General features: G+C 42.2%; 1 protein-coding gene across 6 annotated transcripts in view; it reads left to right on the plus strand.

The window, feature by feature from the left end:
- The first annotated feature begins 298 nt into the window (after positions 1-298).
- The window catches only part of TP53BP1 (tumor protein p53 binding protein 1), a 29,109-nt gene continuing 4,230 nt past the window's right edge, over positions 299-25,177 (plus strand). For 2 of the 6 annotated variants that reach the window (XM_057401349.1, XM_057401351.1), the window contains exons 1-22: positions 301-560; positions 650-719; positions 789-876; positions 1,123-1,190; positions 1,809-1,955; positions 2,396-2,477; positions 3,322-3,455; positions 4,685-4,805; positions 5,685-5,776; positions 6,847-7,049; positions 8,144-9,386; positions 15,550-15,669; positions 16,289-16,516; positions 17,043-17,100; positions 18,271-18,363; positions 19,450-19,951; positions 20,948-21,100; positions 22,369-22,661; positions 22,993-23,169; positions 23,407-23,828; positions 23,960-24,151; positions 24,638-24,841. In XM_057401349.1, the coding sequence (XP_057257332.1) occupies positions 396-560; positions 650-719; positions 789-876; positions 1,123-1,190; positions 1,809-1,955; positions 2,396-2,477; positions 3,322-3,455; positions 4,685-4,805; positions 5,685-5,776; positions 6,847-7,049; positions 8,144-9,386; positions 15,550-15,669; positions 16,289-16,516; positions 17,043-17,100; positions 18,271-18,363; positions 19,450-19,951; positions 20,948-21,100; positions 22,369-22,661; positions 22,993-23,169; positions 23,407-23,828; positions 23,960-24,151; positions 24,638-24,841 (4,855 nt within the window). In that variant the 5' untranslated portion in view covers positions 301-395. Of the gene's footprint in view, positions 561-649; positions 877-1,122; positions 1,191-1,808; positions 1,956-2,395; positions 2,478-3,294; positions 3,456-4,684; positions 4,806-5,684; positions 5,777-6,846; positions 7,050-8,143; positions 9,387-15,549; positions 15,670-16,288; positions 16,517-17,042; positions 17,101-18,270; positions 18,364-19,449; positions 19,952-20,947; positions 21,101-22,368; positions 22,662-22,992; positions 23,170-23,406; positions 23,829-23,959; positions 24,152-24,312; positions 24,486-24,637; positions 24,842-25,177 lie in introns of those variants that run through there. The other 4 variants (XR_008971202.1, XM_057401350.1, XM_057401348.1 and 1 more) reach the window with 4 other exon arrangements.

Raw genomic sequence — 25,177 nt, forward strand, 5'->3', positions numbered from 1 at the left:
TTTTTTTTTTCAGTTTTCAGTGGTTTTGGCTCTCCAGCAGGTTTTTAAATAAAGTCTGCAGAATTCTCATGTATAAAATACAGAGAGGTGCAGAAGTGAAAAAACCCCGACAACAAAAACCCAAACACGCGAGAACTTGCAAAAGCCGTTTGCGGGGCCAGGCCGCGGCCTCCTTCGGCCCCAGACCCGCCTGGCGGTGCCCGGGACGGCGTCTCCTTGGTAACGGCGCTGGCGGCGCGGGCGGGGGGATCGCGCACCGCCAATCGGCGCCATCCAAGATGGCGTCCGCGGGAAGCGTGGCGCGGTGTGGCGGCACGGCCGGGCTGGGAGGCGGGCGGGCGGCGTAGGGCAGCGGCTAGGCTCTGGCGGGCGTTCCGCATTTCGCGGCGCCTTGTATGGAGGGTGGCGGCAGCCAGCTGGACCCCGGCTTCTCGCAGCAGGACACGCCCCACCTGATCGTGGAGGATTCGCAGCCTGAGGGCGCCAAGGACGCGGAGCAGGCCTGTCTCGGTGTGCTTGCTCGGCGGCTGCCGGCCCGGCGGAGCCCGAGCCCCGTGCTGGTGAGCGTTTTGAAGGGGGACGGGGCGGCGCGGCCTGGCCCGGCCCGGCCTGGTGTGGCTCAGACGTGATCCGTGCGCCTGCTTTGCAGGAGATCGTCCGCAGTCGTGCCGGCAGCCGGGCACCTGCGGCTGGAGGGGCGGACCGGGAGCGGCCCGCAGGTAAGAGCTGTGCTCGGGGCTGCGGCGCGCCTCGGGGCTGCAGTCGTGCTAACGGCGCTCTGCTTGCAGAGCCCATGGAGAGCGCTGCGCGCCCGAGCGCCGCCGGACCGCGAGGCCGCGTCGCTGAGGAGGTGCCGCCGCCCGGCGGGGAGCGCAGGTGCGGAGGGCGCGAGTTCGGGGGCCGCCATCCCGGGGCGAGGCCGCCGCCTCCGGGGTCTCTCTCCCTGTAAAACTGCTGCCGGTCGCCGCGGGCGGACTTAAACATGGGCTAGGCGCTGGCTACGGCTGCGCTGGGGAGCGCCCGGTGCGGAGCTGCGGAGTGACCCCGCGGGACAGAGGGCGGCTGTAGGAAGGTGGCCTGCGGCCCCCACCGAAGCGATGCGAATGAGTGTGTCTGTTGCAGTGCCGATGGAAAGGCTGGAGGCGGTGGAGGTGATGGTGAGGATTGTACTACTTCGTCGTGTATAGAAGGTAACTTCTTGGGGCTGTGAATCTCATCAGCCGCCTGTGTTTTTAAGTTCAGCTGCTTCACCAGTCTGACTGGACTTACACTTGTAACAATAGGTCAGAAAATTGGCGTGTTTTCTGGAAGCTGATCTGTTTGCTTTGGTGTTTAAAAAAAAAACAAACAACCAAACCCAGTGATTTCATATCATTATTAAGAAGGATCTTGGATACTGGGAATGGCGTAGAAGAGGCATGGGTGCATTGTGCCTGTTAGGAGATGCGGTCTTTTTCATGGCAGACTAAAGAACCGGCATAATGGTTGCTGTCATCAAAGGGCTTTGAGGCACAGGCTGTGTATTACCAGGATTGTTTTCCCATCAGGAAATCCAAATGTGCTGCAGTACCTCGCGGCATTATGTAAGACTGTGCTGAGTAACTGTGGTTTCTGTGTTAATGGTCACTGTCCCTGTTCTGTTACTGTATTTTTAATTAGTACAGCTGAGATCAGAGTCTTTATTCATAGTTTCAGCAATAGCCTAAATACACTTTCTAACAAGAAAAGTATCTTTTGCCTTTTAAAAGTGATAGATGGCTCTATTTTTTGGTTTTGTGTATATATTAGTTATGAATGTTTGGTGTTAGACACAGGCATCTCACAGCTGCAGTTTGGAGCTTTAGAGCTCTCGCAGAGCCAGGACTTTGAGAGTGACTTCATGCCCAGTGAAGGAGATGCTAGGCATCAGTTTCACCTTGGAGCTGATGGACTTGCAAAGAATGATGCTACGGATGGTATGTGAAGATGATCTTAGATGTCTTTTTGTTGCTCTGTCCATTCTTTCTTGTTTCTGTACATTATAGATGTTATGTTTCTTTGACAGGAAAAACAGTATTGGTAGTTTTCATTGACAGTAGAAAAGAATTTTGCCTTCTCTTTCCTTTGGAGTAGTTAATTTGTTTTCATTTAGCTGTCCAGGTGTTGTCATTGATTTTTGCACTTTTCTTTCCTAATTTGTTTCCAGAATGTTCAAATAATCTGATACTGAATTCCCTCCCTGCTAAAAACCTCATCCTGTCATTTTTGTTGGTGTCATTGATAGTTCAAAGATTATTTTTTTTTTCCCGGTAAAGCTTGACTTGATATTTGTATAATTTACAGAACTGCACTTACTTCCCTTTGTATATTAACCAGGTGACCCAAGTAACAATTTGTTTTTAATTGCTGTTGCTAGAACTGCCTAGGGACAGCACGGAAATTCTCTCCAGCACAGAAGTATGTACTGCTTTGGAAGGCCAGCCAGAGAAGTCTGAAAGGTAGAACAGCACATGTTCTTTGTAGGTCTCTTGCTGACATTCTGGAAATTGATTTGTGTTCTTTTTTTTTTCCTTTTCCTCTCTAGGTTTGTAGATATAGAGGGTTCAGGCTCCAAGGCAAAAGAGAAAAGTGAAGGGAAAGATGAAGTACTGATGAGACACACAAAGATACCAATAGGTTTATTTTTAAGGGAGAGTGCAGTGGATAATAAAATATACTAATAATTTTCTTAAAGTTAAATGAGTGGACTATATAAAAAATAATAATTCAGTTTAAGTCACAGAAGTTATTTCTTCCGGGCCATTAAGTGGTAACTTAATCACTGCAGCATGGGCTTTGGCCTCACAGGGGAAATTTAGAAGCTAAGTGGTGGCTATACCTGTATGCTTTTGAGTATTTACTATTGTAAGCTTTATAGTTTTAATTATTTTTAAATGTGACATTTTAGTTTGTTGAATACTCTCTATAGATCTTTTATGCTAGATAGAGTAGTATTTAGCTCATCTTGTATTATCATATTCCATCACAAAATATTAAAAAGGAGGTGAAACAAAATTCCTAGAACGCACACTGAATGCAAGTCAGCAGAACAATCTTGTGTTCCATTTAAGTATCACTTAGGTTGGTAGAAAACAAAAAACAACAGTTCTGAAAATCTAACGTTATTTTGTCAGGAGAAAGAGATCGGTTTTCCTGTTTATCTTTTTTGGGTTTGTTTTTTTGATTCTGTAGCATACACGAGTGAATACCTTTTATCTGTGCAGATAGATGTTCCTTACAGTGTTGCAGTATTAATTCATACGTTGAATTTCTCAGGTCAGTGACTGTGTCTTGCATTTCCAGAGCTCTGCAGGAAGCAGAACAACGTACCAGGAAACAACTCCCCACTAAAACTGAGAAATCCCTTGATTCTGGTCACCAGGAGTTGAATATCTTGTCAAGTCAGGAAGAGATGTTTCCTGAGAATAATGCAACAGGTAACAATAGACAAGCAGAGCCAAAACGTCCATCCCGGAGATCATTATAATCGTCATCCCTACTTGATCTTTTTAGGCATGCAATGTTTTAGGGTGCAGAGTGCTGTGAGTATTTTTCACATAATTTCTGCTAAAATTGAGACTGCTTTGGAAATGAAATGCCACAGTCTCTTTCACTGTGCTATGGGGCAATGTCTAAATGTCATTTTTTGTTAGAACAGTTACACTGGCTTGTTTAATACATTAATTTTCTTTCTTTCTGTGCCCCCTGAAGAACAAAAAAAAAAAAAATACCCATTTTACCCTATTCTGAAACTGGCAATAATAATGCTCGCCCTTTGTAGTGACACCATGTTAAGTGTAGTAAGTAGTTCAGGAAAAAACTGTAGACTTTCTTATGCTGGATAACTTTGGCAAAGCATTCCACTGTACTTCCCTGAACTGGCTTTCCTCTTTGGGACAGGACAGGATCCTGCAATCAGAATCTTTGTACTGTAATTTTAGTCAGCCTTATTTGTCATCTAGGTTACTGTTCCTTCTCTTAATGTTCCTGTAAGAGAAAAGATTACATGGAATAGCGTAAGAGGATCTGTCGTCACTCTGTGTCTTGCTAGGAGAATGTCTGTGTCTCAGTATCTGAAAGTTAATGAAGGTTCTTAACAATAGTGAAAGGCCTAGAAAATGAAGTTTTGAAGGGCAGCTTTGTCACAGTTTATAAAGCATGAGCTAAATGAAGTCTCACTTCATGCTTTTTGTTTGCTTTTAATTTGTCCCAACTGTGTCTACCAGTATGATCTTGTGCATGAAACCTGTGTCCAGAAGGCCCAGTAACGTCCTGCTCACACTGAGTCAGTGGTCAGTGCAAGGTGTCTTTTCTTGTAGGAACCTTGCCTGTATTTGTATTCTACTGCTGGATCAAATGTGCTGATATTGGAACCACTGGGGAGTTTTATTTTAAGATTCTCAAGTAGGAAGACTTGTACTGTCCCATCTGATAAAAATCTATTCTATGAGTACAAACTTTTTCATCTTAACTGTACTATGTTCACATTTCACATACTGAGCTATCATGTGCAGTCTTTCTCCAGCTCTGTGTGAAAATCAGCTTGTCCTTGCCCACCTGAGAAGTAACCTTGCAGTAGTGTGAATATAGTTCTCGAGAGTTTTCTGATTGACTTGGTTATTGACAGATTTCTAACCTTGATTCCTTTTGTTCACAACTGCTGTAGGGAGTGGCTGCCCGATAACCAGGGTGGAAGAAGGAAGTTCCCTGGCATGCACTCCCGCCCACAGTCTGCAACTTCTGCAGCTGTCTGGACAGGGTTCCCTTGTACAGGAAGGTCATTTCACGTAAGCAGAATATCCCTAAGCTACTGCAATAGCTTAATTTTAGTAGTACATTTCCACCATTTAAGGACTTCTTCTTGATTTTAAGCAATTAGTGCTTTAATTTTGCGCTAATGAGAGAAGTCTGCTTTATTTTGCGATGAAATGAAATAATGATGTGGTCAATGCCATTTCTTAAATCCCCTGCTAGTAAACACATCCTTTTATGAGAAGACTGCTATTCTTAGAATCATAGAACAGTTAGGGTTGGAAAGGACCTTAAGATCATCTAGTTCCAACCCCCCTGCCGTGGGCAGGGACACCTCACACTAAACCATGTCACCCAAGGCTCTGTCTAACCTGACCTTGAACACCGCCAGGGTTGGAGCATTTACAGCGTCCTTGGGCAACCCATTCCAGTGCCTCAGCACCCTAACAGGAAAGAATTTCCTCCTTATATCCAGTCTAAACTTCTCCTGTTTCACCCGTTACCCCTTGTCCTATCACTACAGTCCCTAATGAACAGTCCATCCCCAGCATCTTTATAGACCGCCTTCAGATACTGGAAAGCTGCTATGAGGTCTCCACGCAGCCTTGTCTTCTCCAGGCCGAACAGCCCCAACTTCCTCAGCCCGTCTTCATACGGGAGGTGCTCCAGTCCCCTGATAATCCTCATGGCCCTCCTCTGGACTTGTTCCAACAGTTGCATGTCCTTTTTATGTTGAGGACACCAGAGCTGTACACAATACTGCAAGTGAGGTGTCAGGAGAGCAGAGTAGAGGGGCAGGATCATCTCCTTTGACCTGCTATTGTGGCAAGCTGGAGCTACATTTGGGGGAAAGTTAATGCATTTTCTAGTGATGTATGCTGGTCTTTTCCATGTTCCCTTTTCTTGGTCTGCAGTGGCTTTTCAGGTCTAGTTATTCCTCCTCCTGTTGCCTTTGGATCCAGTGCTCTTGTCCCCAGCAGTCCTACTGAAGAGGAGCAAGCAAAAGGTAAAATTTTCTGCATACTAGTCTGTGGTTGTATTTTGTGCTCTGTGGTTTAGTTTGAACATGCAGCCTTTTCAAAACCTGCTAGAATTGTGTTTAAGGAGTAAAGCAGGCTTGAGAAAACTGAAAGAGGTGATGGAGATCTGTATTTGTGACTCAGATGCTAACATGCTGTTGCTATTTATTCCAGAGCAATTGTAATAAAGTTAGTACTGTTGGCCAGCTCCCCTTCACTTGAAAGATGGGAAATACTTTGTATGGGATGCATATTGCTCCTTGCAATTGTTCTTTCTTAGGGACAAGCCATTCTTGCTATAGGCAGATATCTGTATTAAATATATACTGTTAGGGCAATAGAGAAGATAGAGGAGGACTGCATCATAAGTTATTTTACCTTAACTTGGATGACCTGCACAATATTTTTGAAAATTTTCATATGTTATATGTATGCATTCTAGAATGCCATGCCGGAAGAGGGGGTGTTCTATAGGATACCTTGGTTCTTAAACATTTTCTCTAATACCTGGTTGCCATCAGGGACAAGGTACCCATCAACACAGACTTTTAGTATGATACAAAATCACCATTCCTTTCTGTGAGATTCCTGTCACAGAATGTCAAATGCTTTTAGAATAGATGTTTTGTTAGCCAGGCTCTGAATTTGGTGCTGTTTTTATTAAAATAGCAAAAGATGGGGGGGGGGGGGGGGGAGCCCTAAACCTCAGAAAAATGCTTCTTATAAAATTCAGATACCTTTTTCTAATCATAGAAGTTTTAGACAAGTAGCAAAATAGTTACATGAATTCTTAACCGAACACTTTCTCCCCACATTAGGTTTAAGGACATGGATGTGTTTTTTGATTTTGTTTTGTTTGTCTTTTTTTTTTATTTTATTTTTTTTTAAGTCCCCCCACTCCCAAAGAATTCACCTGGAGAGAAGATTTTAAATTCACTCATTAAAATATGAGAAAGTGGCATATGCCACTGAAGACAAATCTGTTAATAGAATGCTAGAAACTTTAGGTATAATGCAGGAATTTGTTAGTAATGTACTTTCTGCTCTTTCAAATCAGATGAACAGATGGATATATCTAGCCCTGCAGAAGGAAGGGAGGTGACGCAGAAGAAGAGAGGAGATAATCTAACGGAGATGGCCATTCCATATATACCACCAGGACCTCCTGTCTTGCCACAGGCTTCAACTCCAGTGTCCCAGAGTGCCCCAGCCTTTTTTCCAGGATCTTTACCCATACCATCACAACCACAGTTCTCTCATGTAAGGGTTCATGTAGATATCTTTTCTGAGGTTATTATGTGGCTGTTGCAGATGTGTGTTTGGGTTGGCCTCTGTGCTTCTGTGTTGAGCTTCCGTACTAAGCTGATTCTCAGGACCTTCCCTGTTCTCACCAGTCACAGTTATGTGTTAATCACATAATGTGTGTCAGTTTATCCTGCAGAGAAAATGGGCAAGAGGTTAAGAGGGCACAATGAGTTACTGAATGTAGAATTTATTGTCTTTCAGTCTATGCTAGAAACCTTTTTTGTGCTTTTTTTTTTTTTGTTTCTCCTCTCTTTGAAAAGGCTGCAGCTTTCTGATGCTGAACTGGGCATCCTTCATCTGAAACTGCATCTTAAATTAGACTTTTGCTAGGATAGGCCTTAGCATCATTTGTCATGGAGAAAGTGAAGCAGCTTTGTAATAAAGCATTTGTATTCTCTTACAAGGCTATAATTCATGTACTGCGTTGTTCAAGTTGCTTATTCTTATTATCTGTTTTTTCCTTTGTGGGTTTTTGTGTTGTTTTTTCTTTTTAATTCTGGAAGTTATTAGTGTTCAAATGGATTTAACAGATGGTGGCTTTATAGCTTCATACTACGAATTTTATCAACTTAAGGCAGAAAAAAAAAGGTTGTACTAGAGACCTCCGTAGTTGAAGCAGGACTTCTTGGTTGAAAGTGGCTTTCCTGCTAGTATTCGTCCAGAAAATCTTTCCAGAGCCCTTGGTTGGTTGGTTGACTAAATATAGCTACTAATTTGCCATACTTAACCTGTACTTTGTGATTTGGTAGTGAGAGGTGTACCAAGGATTGTGTCTGACTTTGCTACAGAGGTACTAAAAAGTAATGGGTGGTGATAATTTTTCTCAGTAAGAATGGGGCAATTATGTCCCCTATAAAGGGGAGGGGAGAGAGAGAGAGGAGTTTTGTGGTGTTTTATGTTGTTATTGTTGTGGGGTTGGTTGGTTTGTTTGAAGCTGTCATTTTGTGCTGAGCTTGCTTTGCTCCATAATCCAGTATAATGTTCTAGGAATAACAGACACTCCTACTTGGGATGCCCTGGTGCTCCATGTCCCACATTTTTCATTTTAGGATATCTTTGTTCCAACTCAGAGCCCAGAGAAGAAGCATGAAGAAAAAGCTGCTGCTTTAACCCTTTTATGTTTACCAGAAGATCTCTCTCGACCCACAGATGCTTTGTCAAAGATGTCTGCAAGTGGCACTGCATCTCAGCCTTCTGAGTCCTGTAAGCTGATGCTTTCTGCAAGTGAATGTAGCCAGCCCACAGATACAGATGTCAGTTCAGGTTCTCTGAACACCAGCCAAGACAGCAAAACCACACAGGTAGAGATGATTCCTGAATGCAGGGCCTCAGACTTGAGACTCTCTTCTTTGGAGAATGATGATACAAAACTGAGGCTGGATGCAGGTGATCAAGTCCTCTCTGAAAATTGTGAAAAGGCGAAAGAGGAGGATTTACAGACCTCGAGAAAGCCTGTAATGCAGTTAGCTAGTGCAGATGTAGCAGGATATGGGTCATTAGCTCCTACAGCTCATCAGAAGAGTGAGTGTGTTTCTGGAAGTCAGGCTGCTGCAGATCAGGCTGGTCTGCCTAAGATTTTGTCATACAGTCAGGGTAGAGAAGCCCAGTCTGAGGATTATCCACTGCAGGAGACTTCTGAACATGAGGCAGTTCCTGAGACTCAGTGTGAAGAACAAGAAGAAGAACTGCAGGAAAAAGAGAAGCAAATAAATGAAGATGGGTCCTTTGTTAATATACTGCTTTCTCAGAGGTGTATACTTGACAGGGAAGTACAGTGTCATGAAGATATGAAAGTGGAATTTGCTGATAGTTCCTGTAAAAATAACAAAAATTTGCCTGCTGAGGCCCAAGAATTAGAAAAGATTGGACCAAAAAGCTGGGAAAAAGAAACTTCAAAAGGTTGTACTTTCGGCACTGGAGAGGCAAAGAGCATGGATATATTGTCCTTCAAGACTGCTTCAGAAAACATGCCAAAGTTCAATAAAGTTTTATCTAAGCCTTCTGTAGGGGAGTTACTGGAACAGCACAACAATTTGTTTCCTAAGTTAAAGCACGATGTTCCTTCAGAAATGGTGGTGTGTGCCAAGAAACATCCAGGTGGTTCAGAATCAGGACAAATGACGGGGAGTCAGCCACTACTTCAGGAGAGAGGGGATGACCTGCTAGTGACTCAGCAGGAGAATCAGGTGCCAGAGAATGCAGAGGACGCACTTACGAGAAGGAATCTGGAGCAAGAAGAGCAGGTGCAGCCACAAGAGAAGGCAGCTGCTAAATCCCACAGTCCTTCCAGTGGTAAGTGAATTTAGGTTAGTAGTTCACAGGTTTATATTTTGAATAACATCAAGGACAACTGTGTACAATCCTCATGTTTTCAGGGAGCACTGATCTTGGATGCGTGTTCAACAGCCTCTCTTAAGATCAGCACTGTAAGTTACTGTGTTACGTACATTACATGCCTTTACCTTTTTCACCTCTTTCACACTCCTGAAGGCAGGAATTGGACAGTAATTCTTGTTCTAACAATGCCTCACTGGTTTGTGGCAGAAATGCAGAGCAACTTTGAAAGCTCACAATGTTGTGACCTTGATAATGCTCTGAGATTTTTCTAACTTTTATTGCCTCCCCCCAGCAGCAGCAGCAGCGTCCTCCAGCCCTTGAAGGGAAAGGGCCATGTGGTCCTTTGTTCTTGCCCTCTTGTAGGTGTCTGTTGTGGTTTTAGTTTTGTTGGTTGTTTTTTTTTTTTCTTCAGAGGTGAATTTTCTTTTTTGGGGTGTATAGAGCAGCTTCAAGCCAGAAACTAATACTTATCTTGATATTACTCTAAAATAGAATGGCTTTCACTCACACGTAAGCTGTGAGTGAAATACCTGTGGCTCAGCAGGTATTGTCATGATGTGTTGAAATCCCTTCAACATGCTGTTGTGTCATTTTACAAGAAACAAGGGATGCTGTATCTGAGTTTTCTGGAGCTTTTACCTCTTAGTTGGCTTTATTTTAAAACATAGTGTTCTGTACTGCTCAAATGAGAAAGTAATAGAAAACAGAGTTTTACTAGAGCTTTGTCTTGAGTTGTATGCACTTTTGATATGCAAGTAATCTTTTGTTAAATGGCAGGATTCAGAGAGTGAAAGCGTTTTTTCCCCTCTTACGATGACGGTGATTATGAATGTCAAGGGTCTGAAAACATTAGTTATCAATAGGTGATGGTTGTCTTTACATCTCTGAACAGACTGGTATGTTATTAGAGGTTTATTTAACGCTTTCCACTGATTCGCTAGGTAGTTTATGCTCTGTGAATTATCTGAGTCCTTCAGTTAGAGCGTAGTGGAAGATCAGTAGAATTGCATAGTGATATTTGAGTGAAATGAGACATCTAGCAGGTAATATGTTTGTGAACCATCTGATAGATTCAGATTGACCACTTTGTGATTCTAATTTGTGGGACCTGTAAAGCTGTGGGCTAAATAGAATTTCTCTTACCACTGAAAGGTCATGGTATTGTTCATAGCTCTATAGTGTGTTCTGCAGAGCTTTGTTCAAATGGTAATGTTTTCTATTTTTTCCTTTTGAGACTTCAGTGTAAGGTGTACTGCTTAAAAAAACACTTCCTGATACTCAGTCATCTTTTTCTCTTTATGTACTCAGCTGATAATTGGTCTGAATAATTTTCTGTTCTTTATCAGTGAGGGACACCTCTCTTATTTTCTCTGCCAATTTATGTTTGGAGTTTTTTTGAGAGCTGTACATGTCTTCAAAACTTCTTCAAAACTTCTCTCATCAGTCTCATGAGTCCAGTATTTTTTATTACAGTTTTCTGAACTACGTGTTTAATTTTTCCAGTTATGAACTGATCCTTTCTGCCACTCACAGCAGCTTTGGCTGTTTCTTCCTGAAAGCCTTTTGAGCTCATTCTTATATGGTTCCCTCCGCTTTTCTTCAGTTCTTGTGACCTTGAACCGTGCTGACTTCTGGAACATGTGATCCTGTTTGGAAAGGTCAGAATGGCAGATTTCAAAAAGGAGCAAGATGAAGAGCTTTCTTCTTTATGTCTGAACAGCAGTAGGTGAGATGTCTTTGAAGTGCTAGATGGAGACTTGGATGAAAAGGGATTGAGTGTAATACTTAAATGTGTTTCTAATACCAAATTTGGAGACAAGTCTTTCTTTGAGAAAGATAGCCATTTAATAGCATGGAACTGGCTGCTTTGAAGAAAGTCTAGACACTAAAAATAGGATGGAGGTATTACACTGTAAGATAACAATGACAGGTAAATATTGATAGCTATAAGAGTTAGATTACAGCAAAATGTGGAAAATAGATTTGAATGCTTATGCAGGTCATCAGTTTTGGAGAGCTTCCAGCAAAAGCAGATTTCAAGGCAGATTTTGCTATAAGTATCTGTTGACATACTTCAAAACAAAATAAAGCTCAGATTATTTACATGGAGTATGGATCCTTGTGGCCAGAGCTATTTAATATCATTAACATCTGAGAACAACTTCTGCTGTAGTTCCTTTATTTTGAGTCAAGTATATGGTTATTCATGTAAAAGTTTTGATACTTTGTTTAGATTTAAAATCTCCATTTTCTCAATAGTAGTCATGTGAATTAGTCAGTATTGTTGAGTATATTAATAGCAGCTATCACAGCAATTTAATTGGTGTAACTTTTGCACCCATTCTTTGGAATGTGATAGGACCAGTCAGATGTTTGGGAGCTGTTTTAGTTTTGCGTTCTTTGACATACCGTAACTAGTGACCATCTCTTTCAGAATGTTATGACAAACTGCTTTGTTGTTGAGTGTGAAAGCAGAGTGTTTCAGCTGGCCAGAAATGCAATGATTTAAATTTAGTGCATTCTCTAACAGTAGTCTGTGCTAAGCAAGTAACACACTGGAGGCAATTTGGTAGTTTGTTTTGTAAATCAAGACAGTTGCATCATCAATTTCAGATTTAAGTTCTTGTGGTATTTAGATGTGTCTGATCATTAGGGAAATAACGATACTTGGGGAAAGCCTTGAATATTGTTTGTAAGTTGTACAATCGAATCATGCTATATTTTTCAAACTGGGGGGAGTAGGGAAGATTCAGTGACAGATTTTGGAGATGGTACACAAAATCTGAATCACCAGGCTTTGATGTACTCTGTGGACCAAGAAGACGAGCTTCTTTATTAATGTTAGATTAGTCTGTTGCCATTTTCCGTGGGGTTTTTTTTTGCTGTCAGGATGGGTTTTCTTCAGTCTTCCCTGTTCAGTGGTTTGCAATAGGTCATTGTGTCTTCATGATAACTGAAAATCACGATCTCTCTGAACTGAGATAATACAACAGGCAGAAGAACAGTTGTACTGCATCAGTCTAGCTTGGTATTCAAGTTCCCCCAATGGCAAATGGATGAGATATAAGGGCAAAAATGCAGTGTTCAGATACTTCTGAAGGAGTCTCTCTTTCATCATCAAGAAAATTACGGTTTCCGAACATGCTGAAGTGATGTCACTGGTTTGTTGTTGTTTTTTTTTTTTGTTTGCTAAGGCACATGGAAAATATGGGGGTGATTGGGAACAGCCAGCATGGCTTCATGAAGGGCAAATAGTGCCTGGTAAATTTGGTGGCCTTCTATAGTGGAGTCACAGCATGGGTGGATAGGGGAATAGGGGAATAGTGACTGCATCATCTACCTGGACTTGTGCAAAGCGTTTAACACCTCCCTGCATGGCATCCCTGTCTCTAAACTGGAGAGGCATGAATTTGATAAATTGACCATTCAGTGGATAAGGAATTGGCTGAATGGTTGTAGTCAGAGTAGGGATCAACTGCTCAATGTCTGAGCAGAGGGCAGTGACAAGTGGTCTTCAGGGGTTGGCATGGGGACTGCACACTTTAACGTCTTTGTCAGCAACATGGATGGTGGGATCGAGCACACTCAGCAAGTTTGCTGATGACACCAAGCTGTGTGGTGCAGTGACACGCTGGAGGGAAGGGGTGGGATCCAGAGGGACCTGCACAGGCTGGAGAGGTTCTTTTTGTTTTTAAAGTTACCTTGAATAAGAGGTTAACTGTTTAGTTACTCTATTAAAAATGCTAAAAGGCTAGAACATGATAGAACATGGGGATATGGAAAACAAACTTACTGAAGTCTTTTTCTAGGACTCGGGAGCGTATAGAAGTTGTGGTTGTCTGTGAAATCTTTCTTGTAGAGTGTACAATTTTGTATGTATAAAACCTTATTCAAAAAGTTAACTTTACTGGTAATATAAAATAAAGAAGAAACAGATAAGCAGTTCTGTTAACATAGTTCTGATAGAGTTTAAGCATACAAGGTTAAATAAAAAGTTTTAATATTTTTATAGTTGCCATCTGCACTGTGCTAGAAAATTCCAACTCTCCCTGTGAAATTTTCGCCCAAGCAAATTAAATATTTTATATCTTAGAATTAGCAAACTTGAGGAAAACAAAGGGGGCTGAAAAGACAGCGTCTTTTGACGCTGGAAGATAAAAGACATCATCACAAGGGATGATGGTCTTAAGGACATAAGAAAAGTTTGTAGAGAGAATCCACTTTTTTCATTGTTAAAACAGTTGATGCAGCTATGTGAAAGCAGTTAAACTTTAAGGCATACACATTTTTTCAGGTTCTTTGAGTGTGAAGCTTGTTTGCTTTCTCCAGTAGTAGCTGTTGGTTTCCCAACTAGATTATCTCTTCTTAAAATGTAGGCTGATCATTTAATAAATTCTTTTGATCATTTGTTATTAGCCTGCCAAATGGGATGTGTAGGCTAGAAGGGATTGTGGTAGCTGAATCAGCCAAATTTAGTGGAGTTTCTGAAGGCTGCAGTTTTAAAATAAAGCACTTTTAAGGTAAGTAGAGATCTGCTATAGGTCATGATGTGATAGGCATTCATAAGATGTTTGTGAGAATGGTAGTCGGCCTTTAGGTGTGTGGTGTACCCACAAAGCGTGAGTACCATTACACTATGAAATACTCGCCCGCTGCAAAAGTACACTGAAGTCCTTAGGTCAATCTCAAGGATGTTGCAATTGCTGAATCGCATTTTTAAAACCTGTGGCAGCTGATGGCTTTCAAAGTTTTCAGATGGACAATAGAGAGCTTTTCAGTGGTTTGTTTTATTCTTGTGAGGGGAATATGTCTTTGTCATGTATTTCTGGCTTCATGTGCCACAAGGTAGTTGTGTAAATCACGTCAGTGTCTTGTGTGACTGAAGAATGTTGCACTGCATCTGGCTATAACTGAAAGTTGTTATCTGAATGTCTAGTGTTAGCTCTTAAATTTAAGGACTTGAATTTGTGTTCTCATGTCCTTAAGTAACAATTTTCCAATACTGTTTAGTTTGGGGTTTGCTTTGTGGCTTTTTTTTTTTTTTGTGGGTAGTTGTTTTTTTTTTTTTGAGGGGGGGTGTTTTGTGTTTGTTTTTAATACACACTTCTTAAAATTCAGGAGTTCTGCAGATTGTGACTTGGATTATTTGAAAAATATCTTGAATGAAATTCAAAGAACAAGCACAGTTTTAGGGAAAAGGAAGGATAGTGAGAAAGCTGATGAAGACCTGTTTTGACCTCAGTGTGGGAGGGAAGGGTTATTCTGTTAGTTTTGTTAAGTACTTACGTGCAATTTGAAAGGAATGCAGCGTGCAAATTACCAATATATGATGTTGAAGGTTTGCAAATAAGTGGCATATGGTGAGCAGAAGGAGGGAGCATTTTTCCGTGATGGAAAGGCATAGTTTCCTTGATGGGATAGGCTACTTCACCCAATAGACCCTGCAGACCCTTTATGTTGGAGACTGCACAAGAGCAGAAGTACTGGAGAGGACAGGAGGATGGGGCCAGTGCTTCTGGTGGCAGCTGGCAGCTCGTTATGGAGCTGCAGTATCTGTTACTTCTCTTAAAGGTTATTTTCTAGGCAAGTTGCTGCTGTCATCCTCTAACCCTTTATTGACTGCTACATTTAGGCCCATAGGTGGCAAGCTGAAGTATATCTGCTGACTTTTATCCAAGGCTTTTTGATAATAAAGCATCATTCTTTATAAGTTTCAGATTACTAATTCAGGCAATACATAGCTCTGCCAGTACACTCCTGTCCTAACCTTAATTTCCGTTTCTGGCCTCACCTCCCTTTTCTGTGGAACATCCTGAACGTTTCTGAAGCAAAGCTGCATTCTGCAAAAGTCTGTTTATGTCAGGATATACATGAGCATGTTCATCTAGCACCTGGGGACAGTTGCACCAACTTGACTACAGCCCACGTTTTCACCACAAAACATGAAGATCAGTTAGAGCAGCTGTCCTAAAACCAGTAACTGTTGCGGGCAGCTTTGTACAGGGCAGCACCAGCTTATGCTTTTCCCCATTTCCACAGCACAGCGAACCTGTGCTTTTGGTATTTGAACCAAAATAGGCCCCTGCAATTACTAATCCTGGCATGCACTGTCTTTTAGGAAGTCCGTTTCATTTTACTTTGCCAAAGGAGGGTGATGTCATTCAGCCCTTGACCAGCATAACGCCACCGCTTATTGGCCAGCTTAAAATGGGACCCAGAAGACACAGCACACCAATTGGTGAGTTTGACCTGTCCTGCTCTGTTCTCCAGGGAAAGCCTGTTTGGAAGCTTTTAATTCTTGATGCAGGATCTGATGGGATAACTCAAACCTATCTTGGCAAAAAACATACTTTTTCTGGGGAGGGCTCATCCCTTCTTCACCCTTTCCTTGTTATATTCTTGGCCTCTAGCAAAGGTGTTTGCTCCCTGAGTATGGGGTGGTATAGGACATGTATTTCTTGCACTCATTTCATGTTCGCATACAGCTCCAATAAAGAATGCAGAAGACCCCTCTAAATAGTGAGGAAGCTTAGGCTGAAGTATTGTTCCCAGTATTCATCATCTTTCAGCAGGACTTTCTCTGCTAGGTTCATGAAACAACACCCTGCATGAAACAACACACTGCATTTGCTGGATGAAAGGAAATGTGTATTTATGCTTGGGTAAGGATGCTAAGGATGACACCTGTGTTACAGAACTTTCACGCTTATGAACTCTAGGTGGAAATTCCCACTACTGCACCACTGCTGATACATGCAGTGAAGTATCTTTAGAATAGAACTGGGAACTGAATAGCATCAATGTAAATGACAGTAGCTGCTTTTTGGTTTACTTTTTTTTGGTTTTCCTGTTTGCAGTGGATGATAGTTGCCCAGACAGCACTATGGCAACTAGTGATGTTACAGCAGAGGTGACCAACAATGTCACTGTGGAAAGTGCAGTGGTATCAACAGATGTGTCAAAAATGTGCGACAAAGGAGATTCTTGTGTGGCTCCTGAGGCTGATGCAAAACTCTCACTGCGAATGAACCTTGTTACGCCTGTGAATGATGGGAGTGAGGAGTCCCTGCCATTCAGCTTGGAAAGTAAGAGGATGACACCTTGAAACATACTGTCCTACTAATCTCAGCCTTAACACAAAACTGCTTTTTGGTATTCCCCCAAACAGTCTGAGTGTCTATAATTTTTTTCATTTTTCTTTTTGGGCAGTGTCACTTAAATTTGTTTCTCTGTTTCTGCAATGCTCTAAGCAAAGATGGAGTGAGAGGAGAGGCCTCTGTTGTGAGGAAAGGTATTTTCAGCAGACTAAAAATTGTATAGTGGCAATGTCACAGGGCAGGAACTGGAGTTCAATTATATTGGGAGGGAGTAAATTCTAAAAGTACAATCTGGACAAACAAAGTTAGCATTTTGATCAGGCCAGTGACATTCAGTCTAATAGTCTAAAACTTGTAGAAACTCGGGTGATGAGAAGTTGGGCAGGGAGGCCTGGGCACTCTTTGTCCAGTGTTACTCAACCTCTCTCTTTGCCTGAGTGTGAAGGGCTGAAAAGGGGCAGGAGAGTCTGTTCAGCTGACACCAAAATCATCGTTCCCTTCCTTCTTGTTTCAGAGCCTGCAGTCAGTGACGGGAAAAATGGAGCCTCTGCTGCTGCTGGGGCTGCTACCAGGTAACTGTGCTTGTTGCTGTGCAGAGTTAATATGAAGGTCTGGGTAGGTCCTTTTTCCACTCGTGGCCAGCAGCAGGGAGAAAAAAAAATAACAAGAGGCACAGAAGCAGGGATACTTTGAGCAGTAGCTGTGCCGTTAACCCTTCAACTCTTGCAGTAGGTTTGAAGTACATAGGCAAAGTGAGTGCTCCACCTGCTCTTTCGCTACAGTCTTTGTGCTTCCTACTAATGTCAGCATTTTGCCTCCTGATTGTAGGCAAAGCAGAAATTCAGGTCTTGGGCAGTCTGGAATGCAAGTGTGCCCTATGCACCTCTTAAATTTCAAATATGTGGTTTTCTGCTTTATTTCCTGCAATTTTCTGCAAAGGATCTCTGAAGAGTTCTGAAAAAGAATTCTCTGTGCTATGAAGCTGATAGAAACATAACTGATAAACTAAAATCACAGTTTAACATGTTGCCCAAAACAGAAGTTACTCCCTTGGTCTTTTGATTTGTACATATCTATCTTATCTCACATTTAATGCCTAATATTGCTTGATTTTAGCTTTTGGGGTGTAAGTGCTAATTAGAATCAGAGTCAGAAGACAGTGACCTGTACATTGGTTTGAAGCAGTGAGAAAACTTGGAAATAAACTCAGTATCTCTTCTCACAAGGTTGCAGGCTGGACGTTGGTCATGCCTCAGTGCTGAGGATGTGGCTGTCATTCCTTGCTGTTTGTGGATGGGTTGTCTTTATTAGGTATAGGTTGAACTTGATCTCTCCATCTGCTTTATGACTGTCATTGTCAATATTTCTGCAGTGTTGTGAAAATCCTGAGAGTAAGTCATAAATGGTCTATGTCCCCTGGTGGGTACCAAAGATAGTAGATGGTGAAACTCCTGATGGCGTTGCAGTTTTACACACTGCATTTTCTGGAATTGGTAACACTGGTCTTGGCTGTTAAGGTGTCTGCAGAAGTGACAGAAGTGCTTATACAATTCCAGCTTGACCTTTTGAGACTTACCATCTTGTGCATTCTGTGGTTCTATAAGGCAACGAGCTCACTACCAGTGGTTGTTTTCCCTAGGGGTTAGAGAACTCTCATTTTGCTGCATAAGGGATTTTCTCACTCCCTGATATTTTTTTTTTTTGTTTGTTTTTTTCTGTCTGTTTTAAATCTGCACTGCTAGCTCCCAGAAAACCTCATCTGTGTTTAGTCGTGTCTGTGAAGTTCGTCGAGAGGATGAGGCCAGAAGTCATGGTTTTTCCACTTCTCCATTTAGGTAACTCTTCAGAGTCTTTGCCTGCCAGTCCTGGCTGGATTTGTATGCACAAGTGCATTTTCTACATTAAAGAAATTGCACTAAGTCATTGTCTTTGGGTGACTTAGAAAGTTGGGAACACCAGGGTGAGTATAATAAGTACTGTGTTTGTATCTCAAATAGCAGTCAGGCCCTTTTGACTCAGCAGTGTTGTGATTACAGCTGGCTAATATGCTTCAGGAAAGTCAGGGGCTTGAGAGAACTGAAATCGTATTTAGAGCTGTCTAAAAGCCTTTTCTTTCTCTTGTTCCAAGATATCCTGACCTGTGGTGTTTGTTACTGTTCCTGCTATTGTCTCACTTAAAAGTCCACCAAGTTTTGCTGTTTCCAGTTGCTTTGAAAAGCACTTTATTGCTGCATATCTTACAGTGATAAGGGTGCTGGCTGGAGGACCAGGTGTAGAAATCTGCTTCTTCAGTGTTTTCCATTCTATCTTTTGATAGAATTCTATCTTTTTTTTCCATTCCAGCTATTCCTTTTTTTTTTTTTTTTTGTTTTAAGATCTTGGTCAACAGGGAAGGAGTAACCTTTATTTCTAGAGCATTGAACAGTTATACTGAAGACCATTCCATATAGTACTTGAGAACACTACATAGGGCACACAAATTCTAATGAAAACATTAGATGGCATTTTTGTTTATGCTCCTGCCTCTTCCTGCTAGGTGTAATTACCAGTTTCAAGCCAATGATGTGCTGAAGCAGACTGTAGCAACTTCAAGATGGCATGACTCCCAGAAGCATGCTGTATAGTTGGTGCCTGAAGTGTGGAGTGTAGATTGCTTTATTAGTGTTTGGGAAAGCACCTAATTCTCTACAGGTGTCAGCCATTCTTTTTGCTGCTATGCGAATCACTTGAGAGGTACTGAAAGGTTATTTTATAATTTGAGACTCCCTGAGTTCTGTGCATCCTTAAGAAGCAGTTGAGTGACTGCCAGGGCACTGCGGGCTTTGGTGGTGTTTGGAGTATTTTTTAATGTTTTTAGAGTGACATCATATTGGTTGTCTTTTTTTAATCATAATTTTGGTCTGTGTGTGAATGGTTTGCAGGGGGAATCTGCTCAGTTTTCCTGGCACTCAAGAAGATGCTGAATTACAAAACAATTCAAGTGGTTGGCCGTACCAGCAAAACAAAGGAGGTGATAGTGCTCGACAGATAAAAATTTCTCAGAGGATGCAGCAGGACTGCTATCAACATCCTTCTGATGCAGAGGGTGGAGAATCTGTGGAGACTGGTATTGTAAGCACTGAGACAAAAGAAGAGAGGAGGATGCAGAAGAAACCAAGTAAAGCTGTTAAAATTGATGAAAGCCAAGAGAGATGGGGAAATACCAGGAATAAAGGGATTCAGACTACAGCGGACTGTCTTGTTACCCCAACAACTGTTACAGCAGCAACACAGACATCAGAAGAAATCTATAGGCAGGTGGAAGTGGGAACCAGTATGTCTGGGCAAAGACCTGGACAGCAAGATGCAAATGTCCAAACTCAGGAGAGTGGGGAAAAGATTCTCAATGCCTCTGGAGAGGATACAGACTCTCTGCACAGTCAGGTGGGATGAAGGCTGCCTGTATTTAAACTTACTGCTTAGAACAGTTAAGTATCCCTTCAGCCAGTAAATTCACTGAGAGTAGGTTCTCTTGAAAAAATCCAAAAGACCACTTTAAAATGTTAATGTTGCAGGCTGTCTTGCATCAGCTGTACACAACTGTTAAGCTGGCAATATTCAGTGAGCCGCGGAAGTTTGGGAAGTAAATGCCTCCATATTTATTTTCTGGAAAAATATGACAAGTTTTGGTTGGTTGGTTGTTTTTTTGGGGAGATGGGTGTTGTGTCCAGATGTAGTTAACACTGTAAAAAAATGGTCACTTTTTGTTGGATGGAGATGGGAGTTGCAGGAAATTTTGAATGAAGGGTTTGATGCTTTCTGTTTTGCACCAGCCAACTTCGGACAGCTTGCTCTCCCGCTCCATCCAGTGTCAGTGGATAAATACACAAGGGGAGAGCTCCTCCAAAGAAAGGTGCCAACGAGATAAATAACTTTGAATTAGTACTACAGAAAGTATTGCATTCCCAAAAGCACCCTGCTTTGCAGTTAGAACTGCAGAGTATATTTTCTTGTGAACACAAAGACTATATAAAAGAAAAATCTCTAAACTTGAGTTAAGAATAGTGCATCCTCTGGGAAACAGGAGATCAACAGGGCCGTAAGTACTCAGTGCGACATCAATGTGGTATGTCTGAGAGACCACTGAATGGAAGAGTATCAGAAGCCATGCTAAGCAGGTTTTCTGCTTCCTCCTTGGGTTGTTTTGATTCCCTTCCTCTGTCCATCAGCAAGTCAGGATAATGTGCTCAGTTCTCCCTTGTTTGGGGTTTCTTGTGTTATTGCATCTAATTTGTAACAAGATGCCGAAAGGTTCTGTATCTTGGTACTTGAATATGGTATGAAGAAACTATACTGCAGAGATAGTTCTACCCAGAAATTACGGGCTTTTCATTGTGGTCTGGTTTTGGTTTGTTTTTTAATTTGTTATGTTTATTACAGGGAGAGGAGGAGTTTAATCTTCTTCATCCGCCCAAAGGCCGAGTGCAGCATCGCCACATGCGAACTATTCGAGAAGTACGCACTGTCGTAACGCGGGTTATAACTGATGTTTACTACATAAATGGTGCAGAGGTGGAACGAAAGGTAGTTGAGGTAAGTTCCTGTTTTCAGGGCTAAGTGTAATGTTTTGTTGACTGAAAAAATAATTAAAATGAGAATGTGTTGTGGCCGCAGAAAATGAGCGAACAAGTCAGCGCTGTGATGACAAACTTGTCCACATTTGCTCATGAAGAACATTTAGCGCATGGCCAAAGCTGCGTGTTTGTTGCTCGTGTATTTCATGCCCATTACTGTTTTCTAAAGATACACTGAGTTTTCTTTCTTCTCAAAGAACTGAACAGAAGACTTTACTATGTGCATCCAGCTGTTCTAAAATTCTTGGGGTTTTGTCAGGATAGAGAGCAGAATGAGCAGAAATTCTATTAGTAAGCAAAATCACTTCTGCCTGTAAAATTGAACTACATAGGGTAGTTTAGCTTGTTTTGCAGCTCAGTGTCCTTTCTAACTGCACTTTTAAGTCCTGTGGATTAGATTGTGTAAGAGGTCTATAAAAACCAACTTAAATCCAAAAGATACACAAGCCTCTTGTTAGTGCACTTCTGGTGTTGGTGTGTGTCCATTCATTAATTGGCAAATCTTTATGGAATCTCTAAAGATAGCTGACAAATGCTGATGTGATGTGCACAGTAATCACACTAGCCTGCTAAAAAGAAAATGTTACTGCTGTGCTGCTATAAAGATGGATAACATGAGTCTTATGTTGTTACAATAAGTAATGACAGAAAAGGGTAAATCAGTTTAGTAAAAAGATTATACTTTCACATCTGATACTACACATTAACTTACTTATTGTAACATTAAAATAGAGAATTAAGTTTCCTGAAATTTGCTTACATAGGTTGTGTAATCACAATCATGTAACCATTTCCAACTTATCTGCCAACATTTGGTATCACTCTTTTGTAGATACATGTTTGTATTTCCATAAAACTTCAATGGCTCCAATTGACCAGCTGTCTGAAACTGATCTTTGATTATTAGTTATGAAAGGTTGCTACTGTCTTATGTACATTGCACTCTCACACTCTTGCAGGGTGGGAATTATTCAAAGCTGGACTAGTTAGATATCAACCAAGCTCTGTCATGTTGACTGTTTTCCTACTTCTTTACATACAGCAGCTACAGGTCTTTAGTGAGACACACACTGTCTACCATTGATCAGTTCAGACTCAAATGTGCATGGCTAGCTTCAGTTTCATGAACATGGTCTACATTTGTCTGCTTTTGCCTCGTGATTGTAGAGATTCTGTATAGCAAGTGTGTCACTTCTGATGAACCTCCTTGGGTTTTTTTCTCTTAAGGAAACTGAAGATCCTGTAGTGGAGTGCCAGGAGTGTGAGACTGATGCATCCTCCTCTAGAACTGCAGTGGGCTCATCACTGACCTCAGGAGACCTTGGTGATGTCAGCTCCTTCTCATCTAAGGCCTCAAGCCTCCACCGTACATCCAGCGGAGCAAGCAGTGGTCACTCTGCCACACACAGCAGCAGTAGCAGCTCAGGGCGAGGAACTGGAGCTGCCAAAGGGAAAGTGTGTGGGACAGGAACTGGAGAGTTTGCTTTACCCGTTGGCAGGGGTGTCTTAGGAAAATTAAGGTATGTGCAGAGCTTTGGGAAGGAAGAACAGATATTTTACAGAAGTGAACAGCTGGCTTGGGGGGAATGTGAAACAGGATAGACCCTAAACCAGGACTTTTCTGGGGAGGATCTGCCTTGATGAATGGAAGCAAGGAAATAGTCTTCACTTTCACATGTGTTCTTCCTGAAGGAGCAGTTTGTTTCCCTGTGAAACATAGCTTTGCCTAAACTCTAGTCAATTTAGCAATAATGAGGCAAGCTTCTTGACCAGTTGTAAGATCAGAGAAAATGAGAGGATCCTAATGAGCTGGCTTCTTTCTGCAGATCAGTTAACTTATAAATTCTCTAGCCCTAGGAAAGGAGCTGGTCAGCCAGCATCTTCACTCAGAGTTAGCCAGACAGGAGCACTACCTTGTGAGGAAGAGGAGGAATCTATGCCTGGTACTCGTCAGGGTGGCAAAGCACCTGTGACACCTCGTGGGCGAGGAAGAAGAGGCCGCCCACCATCTCGAACAGCAGGAACAAGGTACCCTGGGAAAAGGCCATAACAACTTTAATTTATTGCCAAGGAAGAGAATGCGGAGCAGGTGACTTAATGTGACAGAAGGAGTGCTGAATGTTTCAAGAGCTAGTTTTTGTGACAGCATGTAGCAGATGCAAGCATCTTGCCCAAGTATTTTTTATTTAGTAACTGTTTTTCCTGATCTTTCTGGGAGTGCTATTCTCTTCTTTCCTTATGGGACCGCTTTTCTCTTTTCTACAGAGATTTAGCTGGACTGCCAGCTATGGAGGATCTCTCAACTACAGCATCGCCTGAGGACAAATCATTTACTCGTTCAGTTCGCGTGCCAGATGGAGGGGAGAAACCCAACACTTCTGGCTTCTGTGCCTTACGTCGAAGTAATTCTCCAGAAATCCCGTTACAAGTGGTGACTGGTCCTTTGGAGTGCACAGACTCATCTCCTGGGAGCAGCTTTGTGGGACTCAGGGTGGTAGCAAAGTGGTCCTCAAATGGTTACTTCTATTCCGGGATGATTACCCAAGATGTTGGGGCAGGAAAGTACAAGCTGCTCTTTGATGATGGATATGAATGTGATGTGTTAGGAAAAGATATTTTACTCTGTGATCCTATCCCACTGGAGACTGAGGTGACTGCATTGTCAGAGGATGAGTACTTTAGTGCAGGTAAGAGCAATGCTTGACCTCCATCCTTGGTTTTTCTGAGTTGCTGGATGCAATGGGAAACGGATGCTTGTCCAGGAGGATGCAAAGCCTGGGGATAGTTGGTTAACTGGTCTTATTTGCTGTCTTGCCAGGTGTGGTGAAGGGACATCGGAAGGAGTCTGGAGAGCTATACTATTGCATTGAAAAGGAAGGCCAGAGAAAGTGGTACAAACGAATGGCTGTTATCCTGTCTCTGGAACAAGGAAATAAGCTACGGGAGCAGTTTGGACTAGGACCTTATGAACCCGTCACCCCCCTGAACAAAGCAGCTGACATCAGTCTCGGTAAGGGGAGGTGCTATTCAGCTGATGGCTGAGCTGTTATTCTGCGTCTTGTGCCTTTGAGATGCTTCTAGTTCCTACCCTGAATTACCAATGTTTAAATCTCCCTGGGTACTTCTTAATGGCATCTCTGAGATACTTTTATTGTTTTGCATCTATCTGAGAGACTTACTGGTATTAACTGGCTTGTGGAGAGTGGCCTGCATCTAGGACAGTGATGCTGTACTCATTTACACTTGATGGATAGCTGCTGCAATACAAACTCTCCAGCAGTACTGAGAGGAAAAGAGACAGACAGGCAAGGTACTGGGCTTGACAAGAGAGATATGCAAGTGAGGTACCTTTTGTCTCGCTCTTCCCTGCCAGAGAGTGGTAGTGTGTACTTTCTAGGTACTGTGGAGTTTAGCCACCTCTCTGTACAGATTGGTAGGTGAAAGCTCATGGAGTTACGTGACAGGCAGTGACCAATCTCTGTGTTCTGTATCACAGATAATCTCGTGGAGGGGAAGCGGAAGCGACGTAGTAACCTTGGTTCTCCCAGCACTTCCAGCAGCAGCACAACTCCCACTCGTAAAGTGCAGGAGAGTCCACGCATCCAACCGGGCACACTGTCTGGGAAAAGGAAACTTATTGCTTCTGAAGATGAGAGATCCCCAGCTAAACGTGGCCGCAAGTCAGCAGTGATAAAGCTTGGTGAGAATCTTATTTTCTGCTTTTAAATTTGCATTCAGCTATTTTTTCCCTCCCTGTTTTTTCTGTAACTGATCTTTCCAGTTTCCATAAACAAAAAGATTGCCTGTTTGCCGTGCAGGATTTGAGACTGATTCTCCCTGGATGTGTTCAGCAGAGATTATATTCAGCACAGTCGGAGTATTTTCCTGCCATATTTTCAGTTCTGCCTTTTAGAAATGTTCTGACTTGAATGCTGTGATTTGCCTTTCTCCTCTCTGTTCTCTTTTGTTACCTGTTTAGTCAGTCCTGAAATGCCTTGCTGTTAAAGGAACCCTTCCTAGCAATAGGTGTTTTTTC

This window comes from Pezoporus wallicus, unplaced genomic scaffold (assembly GCF_028554395.1).
Source record: "Pezoporus wallicus isolate ANWC-B61680 ecotype Strahan unplaced genomic scaffold, APGP_CSIRO_Pwel_v1 contig_12204, whole genome shotgun sequence".
NCBI lineage: Eukaryota > Metazoa > Chordata > Aves > Psittaciformes > Psittacidae > Pezoporus > Pezoporus wallicus.